Genomic DNA, 27,078 nt, shown 5'->3' on the forward strand with positions numbered 1-27,078 from the left:
TTTCAATTTCATTACTTGTGATTTGTCTGTTTACATTTTCTATTTCTTCCTGGTTCAGTCTTGTCAGGTACCTTTCTAAGAATTTGTCCATTTCTTCCAGGTTGTCCATTTTATTGACATATAGTTGCTTGTAGTAGTCTCTTATGATCCTTTGTATTTCTGAGGCATCAATTGTAATTTCTCCTTTTTCGTTTGTAATTTTATTGATTTGAATCCTCCCCCTTTTTTCCTGATGAATCTGGCTAAAGGTTTATCAATTTTTTTTTGTCTTCTCAAAGAACCAACTCTTAGATTTTTTGATCTTTGCTATTGTTTTCTTTGTTTCTATTTCATTTACTTCTGGTCTGATCTTTATGATATCTTTCCTTCTACTAATTTTGCATTTTTGTTGTTGTTCTTATTCTTCTTCTTTCTCTAGTTGCTTTAGGAGTAGGGTGAGATTGTTTATTTGAGATTTTTCTTGTTTCTTGAGGTGAGATTGAATTGCTTTAAACTTCCCTCTTAGAACTGCTTTTGCTGCGTCCCATAGCTTTTACATCATTGTGTTTTCATTGTCATTTTTTCTATGTATTTTTTGATTTCTTCAGTGATCCCTTTGTTATTTACTAGTGCACTGTTTAACCTCCATGTGTTTGTGTTTTTTACATTTTTTTTCTGTCATTAATTTCTAATCTCATAGCATGTGGTCAGAAAGGATGCTTCATATGATTTCAGTTTCCTTAGATTTTCCAAGGCTTGATTTGTCACCCAAGATGTGATCTATCCTGGAGAATGTTCCATGTGCACTTGAGAAGAAAGTGTATTCTGCCACTTTCAGGTGGAATGTCTTATAAATATCCATTAAGTCTATCTGGTTTATTGTGTCATTTAAAGCTCGTGTTTCCTTATTTGTTTTCTGTCTGGATGATCTGTCCATTGGTGTAAGTGGGGTGTTAAACTCCCCCACTATTATTGTGTTACTGTTGGTTTCCCCTTTTATGGCTGTTAGCATTTGCCTTATCTATTGAGGTGCTCCTATGTTGGGTGTGTAAATATTTATAATTGTTATATCTTCTTCTTGGATTGTGACTTTGATCATTATATAGTGATCTTCCTTGTCTCTTGTAATAGTCTTTATTTTAAAATCTATTTTATCTGATACTAGTATTGCTACTCCAGCTTCTTTTGATTTCCATTTGCATGGAGTATCTTTTTTCATCCCCTCACTTTCAGTCTGTATGTGTCTAGGTCTGAAGTGGATCTCTTATAGACAGCATATATATGGGACTTGTTTTTGTATCCATTCAGCCAGTCTGTATCTTTTGGTTGGAGCATTTAATCCATTTACATTTGCAGTTATTATTGATACGTACTTTCCTATTACCATTTTCTTAATTGTTTGTGTTTGCTTTTGTGGGTCTTTTTCTTCTCATGTGTTTCCCATCTAGAGAAGTAAGTTCCTTTAGCTTGTTGTAGAGCTGGTTTGGTGGTGCTGAATTCTCTTAGATTTTGCTTGTTTGTAAAGCTTTTGATTTCTCTGTCGAATCTGAATGAGATCCTTGCTGAGTAGAGTAATCTTGGTTGTAAGTTTTTCCCTTTCATCACTTTAAATATATCCTGCCTCTCCCTTCTGGCCTGCAGAGTTTCTGCTGAAAAATCAGCTGATAACCTTATGGAGATTCCCTTTTATGTTATTTGTTGCTTTTCACTTGCTGCTTTTAATATTTTTTCTTTGTATTTAATTTTTGATAGCTTGATTAATATGTGTCTCATCCTGTTTCTCCTTGGGTTTATTCTATATGGGACTCTCTGCACTTCCTGGGCTTGATTGACTGTTTCCTTTCCCATGTTAGGGAAGTTTTCGTCTATAATCTCTTCAGATATTTTCTCAGACCCTTTCTCTTTCTCTTCTTCTGAGACCTCTGTAAATTGAATGTTAGTGTGTTTAATGTTGTCCCAGAGGTCTCTGAGACTGTCCTAATTTCTTTTCATTCTTTTTTCTTTATTGTGTTCCTCAGCAGTTATTTCCACCATTGTATCTTCCAGCTCAGTTATTTGTTCTTTTCCTTCAGTTATTGTGCTGTTGATTCCTTCTAGTGTATTTTTCATTTCAGTTACTGTGTTGTTCATCACTGTTTGTTTGTTCTTTAGTTCTTCTACGTCCTTGTTAAATATTTCTTGTATTTTCACAATCCATGCCTCCATTCTATTTCCAATATTCTGGATCATCTTTACTAACATTACTCTGAATTCTCTTTTAGGTATGTTGCTATTTCCTCTTCATTTATTTGATCTTGTAGCTTTTCACCTTGCTCCTTCATCTGTAACATTTTTTTTTCATCTCATTTTTTTTGATGGGTGGGACTGTGTTCCTTTCTTGCTGGTTGTTTGGCCTGAGCTATCCAGCACAGGAGTTTGTACACAGTTAGGTGGAGCCAGCTTGGTGCCAAAATGAGGACCTCCAGGAGAGCTCACACTGATTAATATTCCCTGGGGTCTGAGATTCTCTGTTAGTCCAGCAGTTTTGACTCAGTGCTCCCACCACAGGAGCTCAGGCCCAACCCCTGACCTGGGAACCAAGACCCCACAAGTTGCAAGGTTTGGCAAAAAAAAAAAAGAAAGAAAGAAAAAAGGCAACAATATAAAGGAGCAGAAGAATAACAAAGAATAAAAAATAAAATAAAATTAGAAAAATAAAAAATACTTTAGAAAAATAAAAATAATATTGAAACAGCAACAAAAAAGCAGACAGAACCACACACACACAAAAAATGGCCAGAAAAGGCCTGGGCAGTGGGGGGTGGGGGTGGGGGTGGGACAAGGCTTTCGTTCAGGACCCGCACAACCAGAAGGGGCCCTGGAGGGCAGAGGTTCAGGCCCAGGACCCCAACAGTCATTCTGGGGTCTGAGCAGGTTGGGGAGATGCTGACCACATTCCCCTCCAATGTCCTGATCCCTTGAAGTTCTCTCCCCTTCCCCACTGATCCCCTCACTGTGAGTGGGCCCCTCCAAGCATGGAAACCCCTCTCTTCCCCCAGCCGCCCCTCAGGATTGCTGGTTCTATCCTGTCTCTACTTTTCATCCCCCCTCCATCCCTCCCATGCCCCCAGGACCCATGTGGCTGGAGGGGGCCCTGGAGGGCGAAGGTTCAGCCCTCAGACCCCGGCAGGCTCACTGGGGACCAAGCAGGCAGTGGTGATGCTGGCTGCATTCCCCTCCAATCCCCTGATCCCCCAAAGGCCTCTCCCCATCCCTGCTGATTCCCTTGCCATGAGTGGGCCCCTCCTATCATGGGAACATCTCCCCTCCCCCAGCTGCCCGTCAGGGACACCAGTGTCATCCCACCTCCACTTTTCCTTCCCCCCTCCTTCCCTCCCGTGTCCTACCCAGTCACACAGGGCTTCCTCCCATCCCATTAGGTGTCCAGGTGCCCCTGCCAGTACCTGTTAGGTGCCCTAGTGGTGAGGAGACACAAACTCCACATCCTCCTACTCGACCATCTTTACCTGATTTTTTTTTTTTTTAAGCTATCAAATCATGTTTGCCTTTGTAAAGTGAACCTACATTTTTATTATATATTATATATTAAGTATAGTCTTCAATTTTATTGGTTAATTTTTAATCTTGGATTTTTGCTTTTGTATTTATATGTGAAATTAGTTTATATATTTCTTTTTTGAATAGATTATACAAGTCTCATAAAATTATTTGAACAGTTTTCCTTCTTTTTTATTTTTTGAAACCACTTGTATAAAATAAGGATTATCTGTTCCTTCAAAATATTTCAGAACCCACTTGTAAAACCAATTGGGCCTGGGGCTTTTACAAGGAAATATTTATGATTGTTATTTAAATTTATTTGATTTTTATTAATATATTCAATTCCTCTTTTCTAATTTTGAGCTACTAGATATTTCTAGAAATTTATTAAGTTCTTCCACATATTCACATTTAGTACTGATAGTTTTTCATAATGTGTTTTTATTATGACTCATCTCTATTTTAGGTATAGTCATCACTCCCTTTATATTGTAATTTTTGAAACTTCTTTTTCTTTTTTCTTAATTACTCATGCCTAGGACTTCTTCAAAGAACAAATTTTAGTTTTGTTAATTTCTGTTTTTATTCTAGTTGCTATTCTCAAATTCACTGGTTTCTATCCTTTTCTTTATTATTTCTTCCCTTCCTTTTTCTCTGGATTTACAATGTTATTTTTTAGCTTCTTGTGTTGGACACTTGGATAATTTTTCACTGTTCCATAAATTTTCCCTCTAGGTGTTACTTTTATTGTAGTCCACAGATGTTGATATATAGTCCTTTTATTGTCAATCAGCCCTACGAATTTTGTAATAACTCATAATTTCTTTTTAAAATAATGTAATTTTAATAACATTTTGTTTGTTTCTAGCACTGATTTTTCAGAGAATAACAGCTTTTTTATTGTGCCAATTATATCAATATTAGATTTTTCTTCCTCCTCCGCTTGGCCCTAGGAAGCACTTAAATAGTAATCTTTATTCATTCAGAAATTAAGGACCAGTGTGTACTAGAAATGTGTATTTTCCATTAACTGGTCAAAAAGTGTCTCCACTCTTACCATTTTTCTCTATTTTTGTTTATATACACAAATATCTACAAAATCCTTTCTCCGTTTCTTTTATTTTAAAAATTCGTGTTTTTTGCTCTTCTTTCTTTTGTTTTTTATTTGAAAATTATTTACTTATTTATTTTATTGAGGTATAATTTACATACAAGATTATTTTAGTTTTAGGTGTACATCATAATGATTCAATATTTGTATATATTGGGAAATGATCACCACAGTGAGTCTAGTTAACATCACCATACTTAGTTACAAATTTTTTTTCTTGTGTTGAGAGCTTTTAAGATCGACTCTTTTAGCAAATTTCAAATACGCAATACAGTATTAACTGTAGTCTCCATGCTGTACAGTACATGTCCTTGACTTTATAACTGAAAGTTTGTACCTTTTGACTCTCTTCACCTGTTTTGCCTACTCCGTACCGCCCACCTCTGGCAAACACTAATCTGTTCTCTGTATCTATGAGCTTGCTTTTTCTGTTTTTTTAAAAAATTCCATATATAAGTGAGGTCATGTGGTATTTGTCTTTTTCTATCTGACTTATTTCACTTAGCATAATCCATCCATGTTGTCAGAAATGGCAAGATCTCGTTTTTTTATGGCTGAATAATATTCCATTGTATATACATGTGCCACATTTTCTTTATATATTCATCCATTGATGGACACTTAGGTTGTTTCCATATGTAGGCTATTGTAAATTATGCTGCAATGAACATATGGGTGCATTTATCTTTTAGAGTTAGTCTTTTCATTTTCTTTGGCTAAAAACCCAGAAGTGGAATTGCTGGATCACATGGTGGTTCTATTTTTTTAAAAATTTTGAGGAACCTCCATACTATTTTCCTTAGTTACTGCACCAATATACATTCCCACCAACTGTGCACAGCATTGCCCTTTCTCCACATCTTTCCCAATACTTGTTATTTCTTATCTTTTTGAAAGTAGTCATTCTAACAGTTTTCAGAGTACAGGTCTTTCACCACCTTGATTAAATTTATTTCTAGGTATTTTATTCTTTTTATGCAATTGTAAATGGGACTGTTTTCTTAATTTTTCTTTCTTTTGTTATTAGCATTTAGAAATGCAACCAATTCTATATATTGATTTTGTATCCTGCGACTTCACTGAATTCACTTATTAGTTCTAATACTTTTTTGGTGGAGTCTTTAGGGTTTTCTATATATAAAATCGTGTCATTTGCAAATAGTGACAGTTTTTCTTCTCCCTTTCCGAGTAGAATGCCCATTATTTCTTTTTCTTGCCTACTCCTCTGACTAGAACATCCAATACTATGTTGAATAAAAGTGGCAGAAGTGGGCATCCTTGTCTTGTTCCTGATCTTGGAGGAAATGTTTTCAACTTTTCACCACCGATGTGATGTTAGCTGTGGACTTGTCATATATGGCCTTTATTATGTTGAGGTGTGTTTCCTGTATACCCACTTTGTTGAGATTTTTTTTCTCATAAATCGATGTTGAATTTTGTCACATGCTTTTTCTGCATCTATTAAGATGATCATATGATTTTTATCCTTCATTTTCTTAATGTGGTGTATCATGTTGATTGATTTGCAAATGTTGAACCATCCTTTCATCTCTGGAATAAATTCCACTTGATCATGGTATATGATCTTTTTAACGTAATGTTGAATTTGGTTTGCTAGTATTTTGATAAGGATTTTTTTCATCTATGTTCATCAGGAATATTAACCTGTAATTTTCTTTTATTGTGGTATCCCTGTCTGGTTTTGGTACCAGGCTAATGCTGACCTCATAAAATGAGTTTGGAAATGTTCCCTCCTCTGCTATGTTTTGAAGAGTTCAAGAATTGGTTTCAATTCTTTAAATGTTTGATAGAATTCACCAGTATAGATGTCTCATCCTGGACTTGTTTGTACAGAGTTTTTAAATTAATGATTCAATCTCCTTACTAGTAATTGGTCTGTCCAGATTTTCTATTTCTTCATTATTTGCTCTTGGAAAGTTGTATGTTTCCAGTAATTCATCCATTTCTTTTAGGTTGTTCAATTTGTTGGTGTATAATTGTATTTAGTAATCTCTTATGATTCTTTGTATTTCTGTGGTGCCTGTTGTAACATCTCCCCTTTCATTTCTGATTTTATTTATTTGAACCCTCTCTCTCTTTTTTTTCTTGGTGAATCTGGCTAAAGGTGTTTCAATTTTGTTGATCTTTTCAAAGAATCAGGGCTTAGTTTCATTGATGTTTTCTATTGTCTTTCTATTCTTTATATTATTTATTTTTGCTCTATTCTTTGTTATTTCCTTCCTTCTCCAGGCTCTGTGTGTTCTTCTTTTTCTAGTTCCTTTCGTTGTAAAGTTAGATTGTTTATTTGAGATGTTTCTTATTTCTTGAGGTAGCCATTTATTTCTATGAACTTCCCTATTAAAACTGCTTTAGCTGCATCCTATTAGTATTGGTATATTGTATTTCCATTTTCATTTGTCTCAAGGTATTTTATGGTTTCTCTTTTGATTTCTTCATTGACACATTGGTGTTCAGTAGCACGTTGTTTAGTCTTCACATGTTTGTGGATTTTCCAGTTTTCTCCTTGTAACTGATTTCTAGTTCATACAATTGTGGTCAGAAAATATGCTTAATATGATTTCAATCTTCTTAAATTTGTTAAGACTTGTTTTGTGCCCTAACATATGATCTATCTTGAGAACGTTGTATGTGCACTTTGAAAAATATGTATTCTGTTGTTTTTGGATTGAATACTCCGTATATATCTAAGTTCACCTGGTCTATTTTGTTGTTTAAAGCCTATGTTTCTGTATTGATTTTCTGTCTCGATAATCTATCCATTGATGTAAGCGGAGTATTAACGTCCCCTACTATTATCGATTGTTGCCAATGTCTCCCCTTATGTCTGTTAACATTTGCTTTATATATTTCGGTGCTCCTGTGTTGAGTTTATAAATATTTACAGTAGTTTTATCTCTTTGTTGGATTGATGCCTTTATCAATATATAATGTCCTCGTCTTTATTACAGTTTTTGTTTTAAAGTCTATTTTGTCTGATATAAGAAGAGCTACCTCAACCTTCTTTTGGTTTCCATTTGCATGGAACATCTTTTTCCATCCTTTCACTTTCAGTCTGTGTATGTCTTTATGTCTGAAATGAGATTCTATAAGTGTTATTAGATGGGTTTTGTATATTTTTTGTTCAGTCAGCAACTTTATGTCTTTTGATTGGAGAATTGAGCCTATTTACATTTAAAGTAATTATTGATAAGTATGCACTTATTGACATTTTGTTAGTTGTTTTCTGGCTGTTTTGTAGTTTCTCTTTTTACTAGTCTTTCTCTTTATCTCTTCCTTTGTGGTTTGATGACTTTTTTTAGTGATATGCTTAGTTTCCTTTTTCATTATCTGTTACAGGTTTTGTGTATCTATTATAGTCCTATGCTATATTCAAGGCATACTTATGCTAAAAAAACTTTTTTCTTTGACATTTAAATTTATGTGGTGTGCTGTTTGTTTTTGCTAAATCTAGCAACTCTTCTGATTTTTTTATTTAATAAATTAGAAGGTAATCCTCTATTCAGAGATCCATCCAGAACACCACAACCATACAGAAAGGTGTCCAGATTTCATAATTTAGCAAAAAAGAAAAAGCTCATGTGTAGAAGGCACCTAGTCCAGTCACAGCTTTGGATTCTTTGACTTTATTCATAGAAAAGTTGACAAGGCCCTTTGTCAGAGTCTATTCACTTTATACAGATTTCTAAAAATATTAGTTATCTGAATTTCAGTCTTTTACAGGAAAGGTGCTACCAATTTAGTCAGGGAGTTAGGAACTGACTAAAAATATATGCTCAGAGGAACATTGTAAGCTCTGTTTTTACCGTTTATCAGTTATGACCTTATATAAATCATATATCCTTCTTGGGCACCATTTTTCTTAGAGTTAAAATGAGGTTCTTGGACCAGATGATTCCTTCCAGCTCTGCATTTTATTTCAAGTTTGATGGTGAATTTTAAAAAGAATGATATAATAAACAAATATGATTAATATAATAATTGTAGTCTTAGGCTATCAAATGCTAAGGACAAAGTTAATTATATCTATTGATACTTTTAGAGCTCTCCTACTCAAAATATGATTGACTTCCAAAAGCATCAGTGTCACATGAGATCTAGGTAGAAATACAGAATCTCAGATCTACTAAATCAGAATCTACATTTAAACGTGATTCTCAGGTGATTTGTGTGCACATTAAAGTTTGAGAAGCACTACTTTAGAGGATTGTTATCTCATCATTCAGTAAAATAATTGATGTTCAAAATGATGCCTCCAATTATCAAGTGAAAATTCACTGAAGTACAGAATCCTCTTTTTAAGAGGGAAGAAAAATTTCTAATTTATATTGTGATTATTTCTGTACACATGATTTAAATTTCTGAAAAGTTCTTGCTTTCCAAAATAAAATTTTCTCTTTGGAAAATTAACCTACATGGATTCCTGCAGTCTCTGGGAATCCTAAAAAAGCAAAGATGACTATGCATATATGAGTTTCATTTCTATCAAAAACTAGCCTAGTGCACTGAAAGAGGAGCTGCATCTCCCTGTGGCTAAACAGTTTATTCCCAGAGGTAAAAGACTCATTTTCCATTTTCCTATCTGATTGCTACTAATCTAACTTTGATTTTACATGAAAGCTTTTGCAGACCCTAGATATGACAACTTAGCAGACTCTAAGTTTCATAAATAATTGGAATAGCATTTTTTTTTTAACCGGAAGGGAAGATTTCTTGGCTCTCCATTGAATCCCTCATCCCCTCACTTATGCATTCTCGTTCCCAAGAGAACCTTCATTATCTGTATTTCATAATACCTTTTCTCATTCTCAGACTTTGTCTTAAGTGGAGTTTCCCCAGGATTCAGACTCTGAGATAAAGATTTGCAGAAAAGTTTATCAAGAACTTTCCTTGGAATCAACACCTATGGGGGAATGAAAGAACTAGGAGTTGGCAGAGAGAGGAGTAGAACTATGAAACAGCCACACAAAAGTGTCAGCATCCTACAGGGAGCTACGATGGCCCTTCAGAGTTGTCCCACCTTGTCTACCACTCAATCCTATCAAAAGGCCATTGGACACGGGTTTCTTCTCTCCCCCTACTCCAGGGAAGTGGCATAACCTTGTGGAGGCTTTCTTTCTCTAAGGGCAGTTTCTGGAAAGAGACTTGATGTGAGCTGAATGCTCAGTCATGAAGAAGGGGATTTCAGTGGTACACCACAGTATTCACTACAGATTTGGTTTTGCCTTTCTGATCCCCCTCTGAGTCTCTCAAATTCTTCTAACACAAATTCTCTGCAGACTTAGCCCTGGTATCTGAAATCACAACTGAGGAGATGCTCTTAGAATTGAATTGAGCCAATAAGCTGATTTTGATCTGAGCCCTTCCACTGACTTGCCAAATCATACATTGTCAAATGCCTCCTCCTGGGTGGTGGGGGTCATAAGGGAGGTTTCTTCTTCATTTCATAAAATGATAAGTTGACCTCACTCTTCTGAAAAAAGAACTACATAAGCTCATGGTGTTTATAACCTTACTTGTACTATGAAGGAATAACACTAGAAATCAACTGGGTTTTGACCAATATCAAGAGAGACAGGAGCTTGGACATGGGAAGGAAGTCAAACCAGGTTCAAAACCCCCTCCACATTTTGACTCACATCCTCAAGTACAGAGGCCACCAAGAGGCCTCAAGCTCAGAGACAAGAGGCTAGTTACCTCACACCTTCCCTTCATCTGTTAGATTTGGACTTCAGGTAACATACCTTGAAACTTTGAGAGTTAATCTCTCCCTTGTCATATTTCTTAAGTCTACATAGACAGCAATATTATTAGGGTGAACCATATAAAATTGCCAATATTTGATAGCTTTTCACCTACAAAAAAAACCATGTGGGTCAACCAATTGTGTAAGCATTCTTAATCTAATTTCTGTTGACCCTAACTGAACTATGAATGGCTTTCAAAGTGTTCTCTTAGCTCCCTGAAATAGTATAACTTTTTTATATCTAAGTATTTATGTGACTTCATTTTTTTGTGGGGAGAGAGGGCACACACATCAACAAATTTTCTAACAAATTTGTTATTTTCTGCTAAACCAAATTAGGAATCCCTGGGCAGTCAGAAGAACACAGAAAACCCAAATTCCTAACTGTCTAGCATTCAGCTAGAGGAAGTCACTTAAGCTCTCAGAATCCTACGTTTCACTTGTATAGTATAACCTTTGTATCCTGGGGATATTGTAATAAAAAGGTCTCAAATAGGAACAAAAACCCAATGAGCTTATTGGAGGCTGCAGCAAGGCATGTGATCATGTTTGGCAAACTGTATAGTGCTATGCAAAATGAAAATAATATGTGCTCACTTTCTCCTGTTCAAGGGCCTTCCCTTTCTCTCTGGAATCAGGAAGTGCCATAGATGAATGAAAATGGAAAAGCACACACACAAAATAACATCTCAGTAATAACCAAAAGCATTCTGAAACCTCAGAGAAGATTCTTTTCAAGTTTGTGGTATAGTTTTATGTTCTGCTGTCCAGGGACCTCCGCAAAGGATGACCTGGATGTCGAAATGCTTGGTCTGGGAGTCTATTAAGTGTGTTTGTACCCAGCAGGCAGATTGAAGAGGGATTTCTTAAGCCCAAACAGTTCTGCACCAAGAAAACATTCTTTCAGTCTTACCCCTCACAAGTGGCCAGAAGTTAGATCCAGCAGTTAATGTGAAGGCTTTGGATGGAAAGCAATTGAGTGTGCAGGACCGGTTTTCCACTCTATCAGTAAGTCTCAACCTATCTGCCTATCATCTATCTATCTAACTATCTATCTATCTATCTACCTATTATCTATCTATCTATATCTAATCCATATTTTCTCTGTTTCAAAGTATTTTGCTGGAGATTCACTGAGCTAATTTCACTGGCGAACATTTTATTTTTAGACTGTTCCTCAGTCCTGAGAATCAATTGCTTTTCTAAAAGATCTTGCCTCCTTTCTGATATCTAACTATACTTTGTCTTCTTCATAAAAGCCACATTCAAATTAATTTTATATTGCCCTGTAATACATAAATGCAATCTCCTTGTTAAAACAAATAATAAAACTTTACAAATAAAGCTTACAAGTCCCTTGACCTCTTAGCATCTTGGACTTTTCTCTTGGGCCATGCCTGGTCCTCATTTCAGATCTGAGTAGTCCCCGAGGAGGTGCATCTGGTGTGCTTTGTCCTGAAAGGAGCTGCTCTTCATATTGTACATTTGATGTGGTGATTAGAGGAGTGTCATACTTGTAGTGGCAAAGGTGACATGGGGTAGAATAAGCAGAGATTTGTGTTGACAAATTTTCTGCTCCGGCCAATACCTATTTTCACATTTAGGAACATAAAATCCATTATTTATTTCATAAAAAATAAAAATAGCCTAGACCATTATATATATTAAAATAGCTCTGCGTGGCTGTGGAAAGACCAGCTTATTATTTTCTTTATAATAAAATTTTTTTGGCTGCATTGGGTCTTCGTTGCTGCACACGGGCTTTCTCTAGTTGTGGCGAGCAAGGGCTACTCTTCGCTGCAGTGTGCAGCCTTCTCATTGTGGTGGTGGAGTCTCTTGTTCCAGAGCACGGGCGCTAGGCACGCAGGCTTCAGTAGTTGTGGCTCACGGGCTCTAGAGCGCAAGCTAACTAGTTGTGGCTCATGGGCTTAGTTGCTCCGCAGAATGTTGGATCTTCCCGGACCAGGCACTGAACCCATGTCTCCTGCATTGGCAGGTGGATTCTTTTTTTTTTTTTTTAACATCTTTATTGGAGAATAATTGCTTTGCAATGGTGTGTTAGTTTCTGCTGTATAACAAAGTGAATCAGCTATATGTGTACATATATGCCCATATCACCTCCTCCTTGCATCTCCCTCCCACCCTCCCTATCCCACCCCGCTAGGTGGTCACAGAGCACCTAGCTGATCTCCCTGTGCTATGCGGCTGCTTACCACTAGCTATCTATTTTACATTTGGTAGTGTATATATAAGTCCATGCCACTCACTCACTTTGTCCCAGCATACCCTTCCCCCTCCCCATGTCCTCAAGTCCATCCTCTACAGCTGCGTCTTTATTCCTGTCCTGCCCCTAGGTTCTTCAGAGCCTTTTTTTTCTTTTTTTAGATTCCATATATATGGGTTAGAATACGGTATTTGGTTTTCTATTTCTGACTTACTTCACTCTGTATGACAGTCTCTAGGTCCATCCACCTCACTACAAATAACTCAATTTCGCTTCCTTTTATGGCTGAGAAATATTCCATTGTGTATATGTGCCACATCTTCTTTATCCATTCATCTGTTGATGGACACTTAGGTTGCTTCCATGTCCTGGCTATTGTAAATAGAGCTGCAATGAATACTGTGGTACATGACTCTTTTTGAATTATGGTTTTCACAGGGTATATGCCCAGTAGTGGGATTGCTGGATCAGATGGTGGTTCTATTTTTAGTTTTTTAAGGAACCTCCCTACTGTTCTGCATAGTGGCTGTATTAATTTACATTCCCACCAATAGTGCAAGAGGGTTCCCTTTTCTCCACACTCTCTCCAGCATTTATTGTTTGTAGATTTTTTGATGATGGCCATTCTGACTAGTGCAAGGTGATACCTCATTTTGAACTGCATCTCTCTAATGATTAGTGATGTTGAGCGTCCTTTCATGTGTTTGTTGGCAATCTGTATATCTTCTGTGGAGAAATGTCTATTTAGGTCTTCTGCCCATTTCTGGATTGGGTTGTTTGTTTTTTGGATACTGAGCTACATGAGCTGCTTGTATATTTTGGAGATTAATCCTTTGTCAGTTGCTTCGTTTGCAAGTATTTTCTCCCATTCTGAGGTTGTCTTTTCGTCTTGTTTATGGTTCCTTTGCTTTGCAAAAGCTTTTAAGTTTCATTAGGTCCCATTTGTTTATTTTTGTTTTTATTTCCATTTCTCTAGGAGGTAGCCAAAAAGGATCTTGCTGTGATTTATGTCATAGTGTGTTCTGCCTATGTATTCCTCTAAGAGTTTTATAGTGTCTGGCCTTACATTTAGGTCTTTAATCCATTTTGAGTTTATTTTTGTGTATGGTTTTAGGGAGTGTTCTAATTTCATTCTTTTACATGTAGCTGTCCAGTTTTCCCAGCACCACTTATTGAAGCGGCTGTCTTTCCTCCATTGTATATTCTTGCCTCCTTTATCAAGATAAGGTGACCATATCTTCTTGGGTTTCTCTGGGATTTCTATTCTGTTCCATTGATCTATATTTCTGTTTTTGTGCCAGTACCATACTGTCTTGATTACTGTAGCTTTGTAGTATAGTCTGAAGTCAGAGTGCCTGATTCCTCCAGCTCTGTTTTTCTTTCTCAAGATTGCTTTGGCTATTCAGGGTCTTTTGTGCTTCCATATAGATTGTGAAATTTTTGTTCTAGTTCTGTGAAAAATGCCAGTGGTAGTTTGATAGGGATTGCATTGAATCTGTAGATTGCTTTGGGTAGTATAGTCATTTTCACAATATTGATTCTTCCAATCCAAGAACATGGTATATCTCTCTGTCTGTTTGTATCATCTTTAATTTCTTCCATCAGTGTCTTATAGTTTTCTGCATATGGGTCTTTTGTCTCCTTAGTTAGGTTTATTCCTAGGTATTTTATTCTTTTTGTTGCAATAGTAAATGGGAGTGTTTCCTTAATTTCTCTTTCAGATTTTTCATCATTAGTGTATAGGAATACAAGAGATTTCTGTGCATTAATTTTTTATCCTGCTACTTTACCAGATTCATTGATTAGCTCTAGTTGTTTTCTGGTAGCATCTTTAGGATTCTCTATGTAGAGTATCATGTCATGTGCAAACAGTGACAGTTTTACTTCTTCTTTTCCAATTTGGATTCATTTTATTTGTTTTTCTTCTATGATTGCTGTTGCTAAAACTTCCAAAACTATGTTGAATAATAGCGGTGAGACAGGCAACCTTGCCTTGTTCCTGATCTTAGTGGAAATGATTTCAGTTTTTCACCATTGAGAACAATGTTGGCTGTTGGTTTGTCATATATAACCTTTCTTATGTTGAGGTAAGTTCCCTCTATGCCTACTTTCTGGAGGCTTTTTATCATAAATGGGTTTTGAATTTTGTCAAAAGCTTCTTCTGCATCTATTGAGATGATCATATAGTTTTTCTCCTTCAATTTGTTAATATGGTTTATCACATTGATTGATTTGCGTATATTGAAGAATCCTTGCATTCCTTGGATAAGCCCCACTTGATCATGGTGTATGATTCTTTTAATGTGCTGTTGGATTCTGTTTGCTAATATTTTGTTGAGGATTTTTGCATCTATGTTAATCAGTAATATTGGCCTGTAGTTTTCTTTTTTTGTGGCATCTTTGGCTTTGGTATCAGGGTGCTGGTGGCCTCGTAGAATGAGTTTGGGAGTGTTCCTCCCTCTTCTATATTTTGAAAGATTTTGAGAAGGATAGGAGTTATCTCTTCTCTAAATGTTTGATAGAATTCATCTGTGAATCCATCTGTTCCTAGGCTTTTGTTTGTTGCAAGATTTTTAATCACAGTTTCAATTTCAGTGCTTGTGATTGGTCTGTCTATATTTTCTTTTTCTTTCTGGTTTAGTCTTGGAAGGTTGTGATTTTCTAAGAATTTTCCCATTTATTCCAGGTTGCCCATTTTATTGGCATATAATTGCCTGTAGTAATCTCTCATGATCCTTTGTATTTCTGCAGTGTCAGTTGTTACTTCTCCTTTTTCATTCCTAATTCTATTGATTTGAGTCTTCTCTCTTTTTTTCTTGATTAGTCTGGCTAATGGCTTATCAGTTTTGTTTATCTTCTCATAGAAGCAGCTTTTAGTTTTATTGATTTTTTCTATCATTTCTTTTTCATTTATTTCTGATGTGATCTTCATGATTTCTTTCCTTCTGCTAACTTTGGGGTTTGCTTTTCTTTCTCTAATTGCTTTAAGTGTAAGGTTAGGTTGTTTATTTGAGATGTTTCTTGTTTCATCAGGTAAGATTTTATTGCTATAAACTTCCCTCTTAGAACTGCTTTTGCTGCATCCCATAGGTTTTGGATCATCGTGTTTTCATTGTCATTTGTTTCTAGGTATTTTTTGATTTCCTCTTTGATTTCTTCAGTGATCTCTTTCTTATTTAGTATAAATTTATGAAGGCTTGATTTGTGACCCAAGATATGATCTATCCTAGAGAATTTTTCCATGAGAACTTTAAAAAACGTGTATTCTGTTGTTTTTGGCTGGAATGTCCTATAAATATCAATTAAGTCCATCTTGTTTAATGTATCATTTAAAGCTGTGTTTCCTTATTTATTTTCATTTTGGATGATCTGTCCATTGGTGAAAATGGGTTCTTAAAGTCCCCCACTATTATTGTGTTACTGTCTATTTCCCCTTTTCTGGCTGTTAGCATTTGCCTTATGTATTGAGGTGCTCCTATGTTAGGTGCATAAATATTTACAGTTGTTATATCTTCTTCTTGGATTGATTCCTTGATCCTTTTGTAGTGTCCTTCTTTGTCTCTTTTAATAGTTTTTTGTTTGTTTGTTTGTTTTGTTTTTGCGGTACGCAGACCTCTCACTGTTGTGGCCTCTCCCGTTGCGGAGCACAGGCTCCGGACGCGCAGGCCCAGCGGCCACGGCTCACGGGCCTAGCCGCTCCCCGGCATGTGGGATCCTCCCAGACCGGGGCACGAACCTACATCCCCTGCATCGGCAGGCAGACTCTCAGCCACTGCGCCACCAGGGAAGCCCTCTTGTAATAACTTTTATTTTAAAGTCTATTTTGTCTGATATGAGAATTGCTACTCCAGCTTTCACTTGATTTCCATTTGCATGGAATATCTTTTTCCATGCCCTCACTTTCAGTCTGTTTGTGTCTCTAGGTCTGAAGTGGGTCTCTTGTAGACAGCATTTCTACAGGTCTTTTTTTGCATCCATTCAGCCAGTCCTTTTCTTTTGGTTGTAGCATTTAATCCATTTACATTTACAGCAATTATTGATGTATATCTTCCTATTACCACTTTCTAATTGTTTTGGGTTTGTTTTTGTAGGCCTTTTCCTTCTCTTGAGTTTCCTGCCTAGAGAATTTCCTTTAGCATTTGTTGTAAAGCTGGTTTGGTAGTGCTGAGTTCTCATAGCCTTTGCTTGTCTGTAAGGTTTTTTATTTTTCCTTCGAATCTGAATGAGATCCTTGCTGGGTAGAGTCATCTTGGTTGTAGGTTTTTCCCTTTCACCACTTTAAGTATGTCCTGCCATTCCCTTCTGGCTCGCAGATTTTCTGCTGAGAAATCATCTGTTAACCTTATGGGAATTCCCTTGTATACTATTTCTTGCTTTTCCTTGCTGCTTTTATTATTTTTCCTTTGTATTTATTTTTTGATCGTTTGATTAATACGTGTCTTGGCATGTTTCTCCTTGGATTTATCCTCTATGGGACTCTCTGTGCTTCCTGTTCTTGATTACCTATTTCCTTTCCCATATTAGGAAAGTTTTCAGCTATAATATCTTCAAATATTTTCTCAGTCCCTTTCTTTTTCTCTTCTTCTTTTGGAACACTATAATTTGAATGTTGGTGCATTTAATGTTGTCCCAGAGGTCTTTGAGACTGTCCTCAATTCTTTTCATTCTTTTTCCTTTAATCGCTCTGCAGTAGTTATTTCCACTATTTTATCTTCTAGGTCACGTGTCCGTTCTTCTGCCTCAGTTTTTCTGCTATTGATTCCTTCTAGAGAATTTTAAATTTCATTTTTTGTGTTGTTTCTCATTGTTTGTTTGCTCTTTAGTTCTTCTAGGTCCTTGTTAAGCATTTCTTGTATTTCCTCCATTCTATTTCCAAGATTTTGGATCAACTTTACTATTATTACTCTGAATTCTTTTTCAGGTAGACAGCCTATTTCCTCTTCATTTGTTTGGTCTGGTGGGTTTTTACCTTGCTCCTTCATTTTCTGTGTATTTCTGTGTCTTCTCATTTTGGTTAACTTACTACATTTGGGGTCTCCTTTTCGCAGGCTGCAGGTTCGTATTTCCCATTGTTTTTTGTGTTTGCCCCTAAACACAAATCTTTGGGTAAGTTTGGTTCAGTGGGTTATGTAGGCTTCCCGGTGGAGGGGACTGGTGCCTGTTTTCCAGTGGATGAGGCTGGATTTTGTCTTCCTGCGGGCAGGGCCTGGCATGCAGATTCTTAACCACTGCGCCACCTGGGAAGTCCAAGAGCAGCTTTTAAAAATATCTTCTTTGTTCACATAAAGTATACACTTTTAGTTTTCTAATTATACAGCCAATTCTAGAAATTTCTTTGTCTATATATACATAAAAATAGGTTTTTAATAAATGCATATTGAACTGAATTTTAAAAACTCTATTAAAATAGTTATATATACAAAGTATATTTTTCATATATCCCATTTATAAAGTAGAGATACATTCTATACCAGGAGCTTCAAGTATCACCAGTTTCTATGGAAGCAGAACCTGGAGTATCAGTTCATATGTACAAGTGCCATTTTAAAAAAACATATATGAAATTTTTTAGCCCATAAATTTCAGAAAAGTGTAATTCTCTATATACCAAAATATATGGTTGTATGTTTAATTTTAAAACTTTCTTCTTTATCGTTGTCTTCCTGAAGTATAAACAGGATAAAAAATAATTCCTTTTTGGAAATAAGAATTACTGAGTCCTTACTAGATGGTAGGCACTCTCCTATGTGCTTTTACGTGATTTCATTTCATCCTCATAGTAGCCACCTGAGATAGGTAGTATATCTGTTTCTCAGATGTGGAAGAGGCACCCTGTGCTCAGAGAGGAGAGATGGATAGTTCAGATCTACCCAGCTAGTAAAGATGGAGTAAACCCAGGGTTCTGCCTGGCCAACACTCCCTCCAGAATGGTGAACTCACTTGATTCCCTTTACCATGGCTCAGACTTGTCTCTGCTTTTGAGGTTCCAGTAGTTGTGTTAGAGTGTTATACTTCTTTGTGTCTGGTTGCTACTGTGAATCATATCAGGTATTCAGATGAGAATGAAGTTTGGCTACCTCTCTGTGTCACTGTGAGAGAAAATGCCCAAGACTTGGCATCCAGTACCATGATCAAACCCTTGTCTCTCGTTGCTTTGTGTATCCCAACATTTCTCTGCTGATGTCTCACCTGTGGTTTTCCTACTTAAGCCACGGACTGGAAATCCTGGAATAGCTGCTTCCCACAAGTCAAGGCAAAGAGACACTGCCACCAAGAGCAGGCTTTAAGGTTCAAAGTGATTTGGGATTCAAAGACCCATAGAGCAAGGAGATGCAAAACGAGATGGAGGTTTTGGGCATGGGCCCTCAAGATGGAGAAATCCACACCATAAGGCCTACAAATTAGCTTCAGGTGGGTGGTGACTATTTTGGGACCCAACAGACAGTGGGAAAACTGAGCTCTCCTGTTGCTCATTGAAGCCATTCCATTCTTCGAGTCTGAGACCTACTGAGGTAAAGCCACCAGGTACTTGTTTGGACTCTGTTTGTTCCTGGCTCAGGAAACAACCCAGAGCTTTCTTCCAGTACTCAGGTCTCTTTTGTGGTGTGTGAAAAGGAAGAGGTTGTGGGAGTTCCCAGGGCACTTTGATGTCATTTGGGACTGGGGTTGAGGGCTTTGCATTAGGCTCCTGGTTACCTTATGGTGTGTTTCATGTCTAGCCCTCATCCAGCCAGGAACAAAGGACCTCGTATTGCAAGCCATAACCTATGGGTCTGGAAGTTTCTTAAGTTATAAAGAAATATTTATTACTTCAAAGAGGGGAAATGAAAAGGGGGAAAAAAAGACACTGTAAAAAAAGAGTGTGGCTGGTCTTTCCCTCAAAGGAGGAAAGGAAGAAGGGAGAGTTGTGCTACATTGACCACTGAAAATCATAAAATCACCCTAATTGAGCCAGCAGTGCAAATGGACACTCTATAAACACACCACCAAGGCTCAGGAAAAATCAGTCTCCGGACAAGGAAGAATTCTTATTAAAATGGAAAACATGTTTTACTCTCCTGCTCCCCATTTTAAGAAAAGACCTCTGCCATCAGATGGTGTACCCTGCTCTGACACTGAGGACAGTTTTTCTGGAGCTTTATCCCCTTCAGAACCTGATGAAAAGCTAGAGAAATACACACAGAAGGTTGTACAGTCCAGCACCAGATTCTAATAATGCAACAACCATCCAACACCAGGGAAGACTGGAGTTAATTCTCAATAGAAATTAAGAGTAATGTTGAGCTATAGGAAATAAAAGTAGAATTACTACATCAAATAATTTCAATATGGAAAATAAGTTCTCCAGGTCATTCCCCAATCTCTGAGGTGTTTTCTTTTATATTAAAGGATTTCCAGGGACAAAACAGCCATAGTTTACTGTGAAAGACTGTTTCTTTGTTAATTAGTCTAGCCATCTAGGTATATTTCTTATAGATAACTGAATTTTCATTGTTGGCTTATTCTTCAGCCATGGATAGGGTATATGGGCTTGAGGCACCAAAAGAATAAGAATAAACAGTTTGGCAGCTTCTAATCTCAGAAGCAACCGAATCTTCAATAGCTTCTCTCCCATGGCATAGTTCAAAAGCTAAGTGAGAGGTTCTGATAAAAACTTTAGGGGAGAGATAAGGAGATAGGGAAGGATAATTAGCTATGCCAGTTCAGAACAAAGTGTTAGCAAGGTGATACTCTTGTCCACGTCTCTCACTTTGGAGATAGGGAGGTATTGTCTACCTATGCTGTAGTTTACTGTCTCCAGAGATGGTCTATTTGAGTGATCTTTTTGAGAAATTTAAAGAAAGATTCAAGTGACAAGCAATTGGTTGACATAAAAAGTCTCATAAAAAGATAGGCAGCTCAGTAGCTGAAAGTTATCTTCTTTCCAGCTAATTTTGACTTTTGATGTGACTGTGGCTATCTTTCTGTGCCTACTCCATGTTTTTTCCCATTGTAAAGGAGAAGGGAGCTCTTTATGAATGGTGAGCTATTTGAGAAGTATAAAAAGAGTGTGACACGTGCCTTGATAGCCCACTGGAAATAATGGCTCGTACATGTATGTGCTTATGCCTAGGTTTGTTTCAATAGACCAGGAGTGGCCACAGCAATTTTCATTTTCTTGACATCTGATGGCCTGGTGCCTGGGGAACGTCAGCGGCCAACAGTGACCCTTTACCTGACCGATTTCAGTGGAAACAACCACTCTCTTGGTGAGTCTGACAGTTATCCCTTTAAGACCACTAGAGGACAATCCATTAGACCCAGGAATCAGCTTGATGTCTCTCTCTGATATTGTTTGAGACCTTGCTTACATCATACAGCTATTGAGAAGATAAAATGAATACTAGATATGGAAACTTGGTACTACATGAAAGACTTAAAATATTATTCATCTCCTTGTTTCTCTTCAGGAAGCTATGAACTGTCATGCCAGCATAACCCACTGGTTATCAATGTAACCCATCACTCGAACGTCCTCTTCCACCATACCACCTCAGTGCTGCTGAATTTCTCATCCCCACTGGTGGGCATCTCAGCAGTGGCTCTAAGGACATCCTCCATCATAAGTCCTTCAGCTTCCAACAACTGCATCCCAGAGCACGAGGGGCAAAATCATCAGGGACAGAGGTACAAAGTCCCCTTTCTTCCTTTTTTTCTTTCTTTTTGTTGTGATGTGTTGCTATCATTTTCATACATACTATTGTATATATAGTGGGTGCTTGTTCACTAACTAAAAATGGGTCTAAGAACTTCTAAAAAGACTTAAGAAGCAAGCAAAGAACAATTCATAGAAGGCACACTTGCGTTTTATATTTTGGTCTTCTTTCCTTAGCTGAGAATAATGTTTATGTAAATATTTATCATCTTTAAGGTCGTAAAATCTTTTTTACATATAAAACCACTGCCTTCACATCAACATTGTTATGTAAACTGCCAAAAATTCTCTGCCAAAAACTCAATGTTCCCTAAGCGATGTATATTTTTTCACTTGTTCCCACCTGGACAGTGTATATAGCAAGTTTAACAATTAGTTTCTAAGGCATGTCATATAATCAATTAGATTTACATATGGAAATCAGGACTACATTAGCTATATGTGCCCTTCTGTGGACATCTGTAATTGTCATCTAGATAGCATTTCCTGGACTCTCAGCTCCTGCTAGTAAAGAACTGTTCTTCATAGCATTGGTATGCCCAAGGTTGGCCCTGATGGGGCAAGGAGCAAGCCAAACACAGTAATCTGTGCTGCACTTGGGCTGGACTCATTCTATGAATGGTCTAATCAGTTGAGTGGCACTGTAGGTAACAGGGTTTGTTCCCTCAAGGAGTGAAGTGTCAGGCAATTGGGATCCTGGTCACAAAAGCTGGAGTTGCAGGCATCACTCCATCACCAAGGAGGAACTCTGATACCACCTTGCCCAACCTAGGTATCCCAGAAACCCAACCTTGATTAGGGAATAAGTGTAGGCAGTACTAATATAGTATATTAGTTATCTTTTGCTGTGCAGCAAATTATAGCAAAATTTAGTGGCTTATCACGGTTTCTGTCAGAGAGGAATCTGGGTGCAACTCAGCTAGGTGCCTCTGGCTTAGAGTCTCTTAAGAGGTTGCCATCAGCTGTGGGCTAAGCGTGCAGTAACCTCAAGGCTCGAGTGGAGCTGGAGAATTCACTTCCAAGTTCACTCATGTGGCTGTGGCAAGCCTCAGGAGATCTGCATCCAAACTCACTCACACAGGTGCTGGCAGTGGGCACACTCACATAGGCATGGCTCAGTTCCTTGCCATGTGGGCGTCTCCATAAGGTGCCTGAGTGTCCTTATGACATGGCGGCTAATAATCCAAAAAATAAAGAGAACCAGAGAGGGTGAGTACACGAGAGTCTGCCCAGAAAGGAAGCCAGTCTTTTTATAACATAATGTTGGAATTGACAACCCATTACTTCTGGTATATTCTGTTGATTAGAAATGAGTCAGTTAGTCCAGCCCATACTCAAGAGGAGGGATGTGCATCAAGGCACGAGTCATTAGGTGCCATTTATCACATGCAGTAATAGTAGTTTATGTTAATCAAGCACTAACTATGTGTCAGACATTGTTGTAAGTGCTAGGAAGGGATAGGGTCTAGGTAATGGACATTGCAACACTAGCCAGTTCATCTGCAACTTTTAAGTCTCCTTAGTGAGCAAAAGTCTTCAAATATTAATGTAAGAATGTAGACTATTAAAATATCATTTTTTACTAGAATTATTGCCTCTGTCTCATGTGTTTTCCAATTATTTTCTCTATTGGTTCTACCTCTGGCCTCAAGCCATACAGAATTTCTTTCAGGTCCCTGAAACATGTGTTCTTGTTGAGCTCCATGTCTTTGCACACAATGTTCCTACTTTCTTGAATGCTGTCCAGTACTTCTTCGCTTCAACTCACACTTGACCACCATGATTCACCTTCGTCTATGAATTTTTGGCAAACTCCCTCCCTGTTTCCATAGGACATTGTACACAACCCATGCTTTACAAAGGCAGCTATCACATAAATATACCTATTTATTTATTTGTTATTCTTTCCCACTCTGAGCTCCCTGCAGTAGGAATTCTGCTCAGTATCTCTCAGTACCTACTAAAGGCCCTGGCGCATAAGAGGTGTCAGAAACTGTGCATTGAATGACAGTTACGGATTTTATCTCTAAATCTTCCACGGGACAGAACTGAACAAGCAAAGCAAAAAGGAAGTCACAACCTCTGTAGACCCCAAGGGACAAGAATTCCCCTCACAGCAACAGCTGTGAAGTTTTGACAAAGAAGTTGATTAATTATGATCACTGCTGCTAGTTCTTCACTTATTTTCATTTGGCACTGTGGGAAAAACAAGTTTTATACGCATGCATGCAAACCAGTAGAAATAAGATATGATTCTCCAGTTTACACAGAGTGTATCTGGAATGCACGAGAATTTCCAAACCACATGTGACTGACAGGAGCCATGCAAATTGGCTTTTCCTTTTCGGCCAGAAAATCAGTGCAATATAGTAAATTTTGATACACAGGGAACCTAATAGATCCCGCATATTTTCTTTGTGGACAGATTTAAAATCTAAATCCCTATGTATTCTCAAAGAGTAGAAGTCTTTTAGCATCTTTGTATCAATCACAGTTGTAAATGTAGATAGACCATAATATGAAACCCTCAAACTCTGGGCATAGTGAGAGGGATTCCTGGCTACCTCCTTCTTACCCTTATGACCTGAATTACATTAATACTAAAATGGGCACGGGAGAGCTGACAGATGCCTGGCAGTAGAAGATGTTTTATCCATTTTGTATTTAACCATTAATGACCAATGGTCTGTCCTCCTACAACACTTTATCCTTAAACCAGCCTGACTGACCCACAGAATCTCAGCTGAAGGCCAGTAAACCTAAGTCTGGCTCTCCAGTGACATTCATGATCCTTACCTTGGACCATTTGACTTTGATCTTTCTCTTCATCTTGTTTCCCATTCTGCTATGATGGCTACCCAGTTTATGACCCTTTGGGCTTAGTCTACTGATAATGAATGCCTTAGTCCCAAAAACCGACTTTAGTGTTCTTGGTTTTGGTCACCAGTGCCCAGTAAGAGCTGAATTCATTCTTACTCTCTGGCTATTTCCTGCCCTAGCCACCTTGGGGAAAGGTCCTGCATAACCTTCCACAGTATCCCATGAGTTGGAGTGTCAGGCAGATCCCCAACCATTCCAGGATTGTGTTGATGGCTTGGGGAAGTGGGAACCATCTTTTTGATTAATACAGTGGGATTTTGAATGTGTCCAAGATACAATCCTGGCACTAATAGGTTAATTTTCCTAAATGAGTGGATTAGCTTGCAGATAATCAGGGCTCATGTTATTACTTTGGAAATTCACAAGGTCAGGTCTAGAAGAATTTACTAACAGGCAAGAATTGCTGATGGGTATGTGTTTCTCCTACAACAGGATTCTGTTTTTTCAGTCACATGAATACAATGAAAACATTAGTTGCAACTTCTCTGACCCTACCTGATGGTATATCCATCAGATACCCCAGTGTTGAATCTTCTGAAGATGAAGGATATTATCGCCTTTTTCAGGACATAGGCTGATAGCAGTGGTTGAAACTTCTGATCACTCATTTCTTTTCAGCATTTGTACTTTCCTTTTATTGATTTTTCTATCTACCTGCTCTATAAAAGGTTGAGAATACAGTATAACCTTCCAGACAGTTGTGCTTCTTTCCATTCTTCCTTGTATTTCAAATAGTTCTGGCTTTTTGTAATTTCATATAACATAATTAGGTGTATAAATGCTTGTGACTGTTTTATTTTTATTAGGATCAAAGCTCTTGCCAACTCTTTTGCCCCTTTCAAAGGTTAAGCCTTTGTATTATGCTTTGTCTGGAATGAAAATTTCCATCCCTGCTTTCCTTTTGTTTGTATTTGTTTGATAAATGTTTGCCTCTGTTTTATTTTTAACCTTTCTCTATCTTCACTGCCAGTGAGGCCAGGGCACATTGCTTTACTGCACTCTTTACAAAGACAGTAGGATTTCACTGTGTAAAACTACTCCAAGCTTTTATTCTGAAATTTTATCTCATGGTCCTCAAGCCTGTAGTATTCTTTAGGACTCTGTAGCATTCTTACCTTTGGGACAGTTATCTCCCAGGATTCAATGGCCTTTGCCAATGGTTCTCCCTTCTCCCCACTTGCTTCTACCTCACCCCACCAAGACCCTTATACTTCCTGACCGGAAATCTTGAAATGAGTAAAGAAAGAGTACTGATGAGGACTGATGGATAGAGAACAGAACTGTGACCCTTGAAAAGTAGTGCCCAGCTCTCTGGTCTTTACAGGGCCCAGGGAATGAAGAAAGAGTGACCTGTTTGCCTCTTTTCTTTTAGTATGGCTCTATTCTTTCTCTGCTTTGCTTTTTTCAGAAAACAAAACAAGAAATGCATGTTTTGGCTTCCGGTGATATTTCTCAATTCAACTCCAATACATTTTGAAATCAGGAGAAAAATCCTCAGAGTCCAGCTATCCACCTTGGTTTTTGGTATTGATAAGAGTTTTCATATTTTTCTGTACTGTTGGTATTTAAGTGGGAAACAGGGAGAAATTACCTCAGAGTATTCTTGTGAGATTACCTGAGAATGATCCATTTGGAGTTTGTAGCACATTCAAACACCAGGTGGGAGGACAGCCCAGGCAGTTTCCACACCATTTCCCATCTTTATCATTTTTACCATCCTCCTTTTACAAGTTATTGCTTCTCACCTCTAAATCCACCCTTATCACCCTAACTCGTAGTACTAGAGCAGGATTTTATTGATATTTATCCTTTGCTGACTGGCACAGTGTTAACTTTTGTCAACAGAGGGTTCTGGAAACACACCGTAGGAGAAAGGGTCTTCTCTTCCTGGTTTTGATGTACTTTCTTCTCTCTGGCTGCTGTGATGGGCTCAGCAGTGGTGTGCAGGACACTTGTGGTCAAGTACAGCAGGAGTTTGGGTTCCCAGTTGGCTGTTCACAGCAATAGCCAAAGATGATAGCTTGGTAATTGGTAATTGTGGTCCCACTGCGTGTCATTGATTATTAGCATCCCATTTCCCATTGACAAGTAGCTCAGCATTGTACTCAAGCCCAAAGGCACAACCAAACAGATTCCCAAATTCTATCTTTGTGACTCTATCTCCTACTACCATTTCCAGTTCCATTGTTTCAGTCAGTCAGTCAGGACACGGTAATTAGAATAGAGGAAGATTAATATAAATAACTATTGACTAGTAACAGAGGATTAACTACTAAATGGTAAAGAGAACCCTAACATAGAAGAATGGTAGATAAAGGGAGCGATCATTACTTTTAGGGATGAGGGAAGAGTATCCAAGGAAGAGTACCTGACCCCCTCCAAGGCTGTGATTTTGATCTCATTGGAGAGGGTGGAGCAGTGGCACACTGGGCGACAGAGAAGTTTGCTGAGGTTTCATAGGCTGAGACTGGCAATCAAGAAACCACCCACTGGGGTGCTGATCGAAGCTCATAAAGAAGCTGTCTGTTGAGGTGCTCTTGGGACTTTATGGAAAGCTGTCATTGGGGCGCTGCTAAAACTTTCTGGGAGGTCACCTGCTGGGCACTGATGAAACTTGATGGGAAGCCACCCATTGGGGTGCTGCTGAAACTTTGTGGGAAGTCATTCACTGGGGTACCTTTGCTGGGAAGCCAGCTGCAGTGCTGGTAGAACTGCTGGGACATGCAGGGTGTCACTGAAACTCATTAGGGGGTGAGCACCACTAGACCGAGGCTGTGTTGGACATCAAAGAGCTGCAGAATCAAGAAGAAAAAGCACGTAGGAATCAAGAAGAAACACCCCTTCCTCCTGCGGTGTCTCTCCAGTTACGTCTACTGGGAAAACGT

The 27,078-nt window shown here is 38.0% G+C and overlaps 1 protein-coding gene across 1 annotated transcript in view; it reads left to right on the plus strand.

Moving 5' to 3' along the window:
* Positions 1–27,078, plus strand: part of PAPPA2 (pappalysin 2) — a 280,753-nt gene that overhangs the window by 158,725 nt on the left and 94,950 nt on the right. Inside the window, exons 12-13 of the mRNA XM_060009722.1 lie at positions 20,732–20,867; positions 21,069–21,285. Of these exons, the coding sequence (XP_059865705.1) occupies positions 20,732–20,867; positions 21,069–21,285 (353 nt within the window). The remainder of the gene's footprint in view (positions 1–20,731; positions 20,868–21,068; positions 21,286–27,078) is intronic.

This window comes from Delphinus delphis, chromosome 1, assembly GCF_949987515.2.
Source record: "Delphinus delphis chromosome 1, mDelDel1.2, whole genome shotgun sequence".
In the NCBI taxonomy this organism is placed as follows: Eukaryota; Metazoa; Chordata; class Mammalia; order Artiodactyla; family Delphinidae; genus Delphinus; species Delphinus delphis.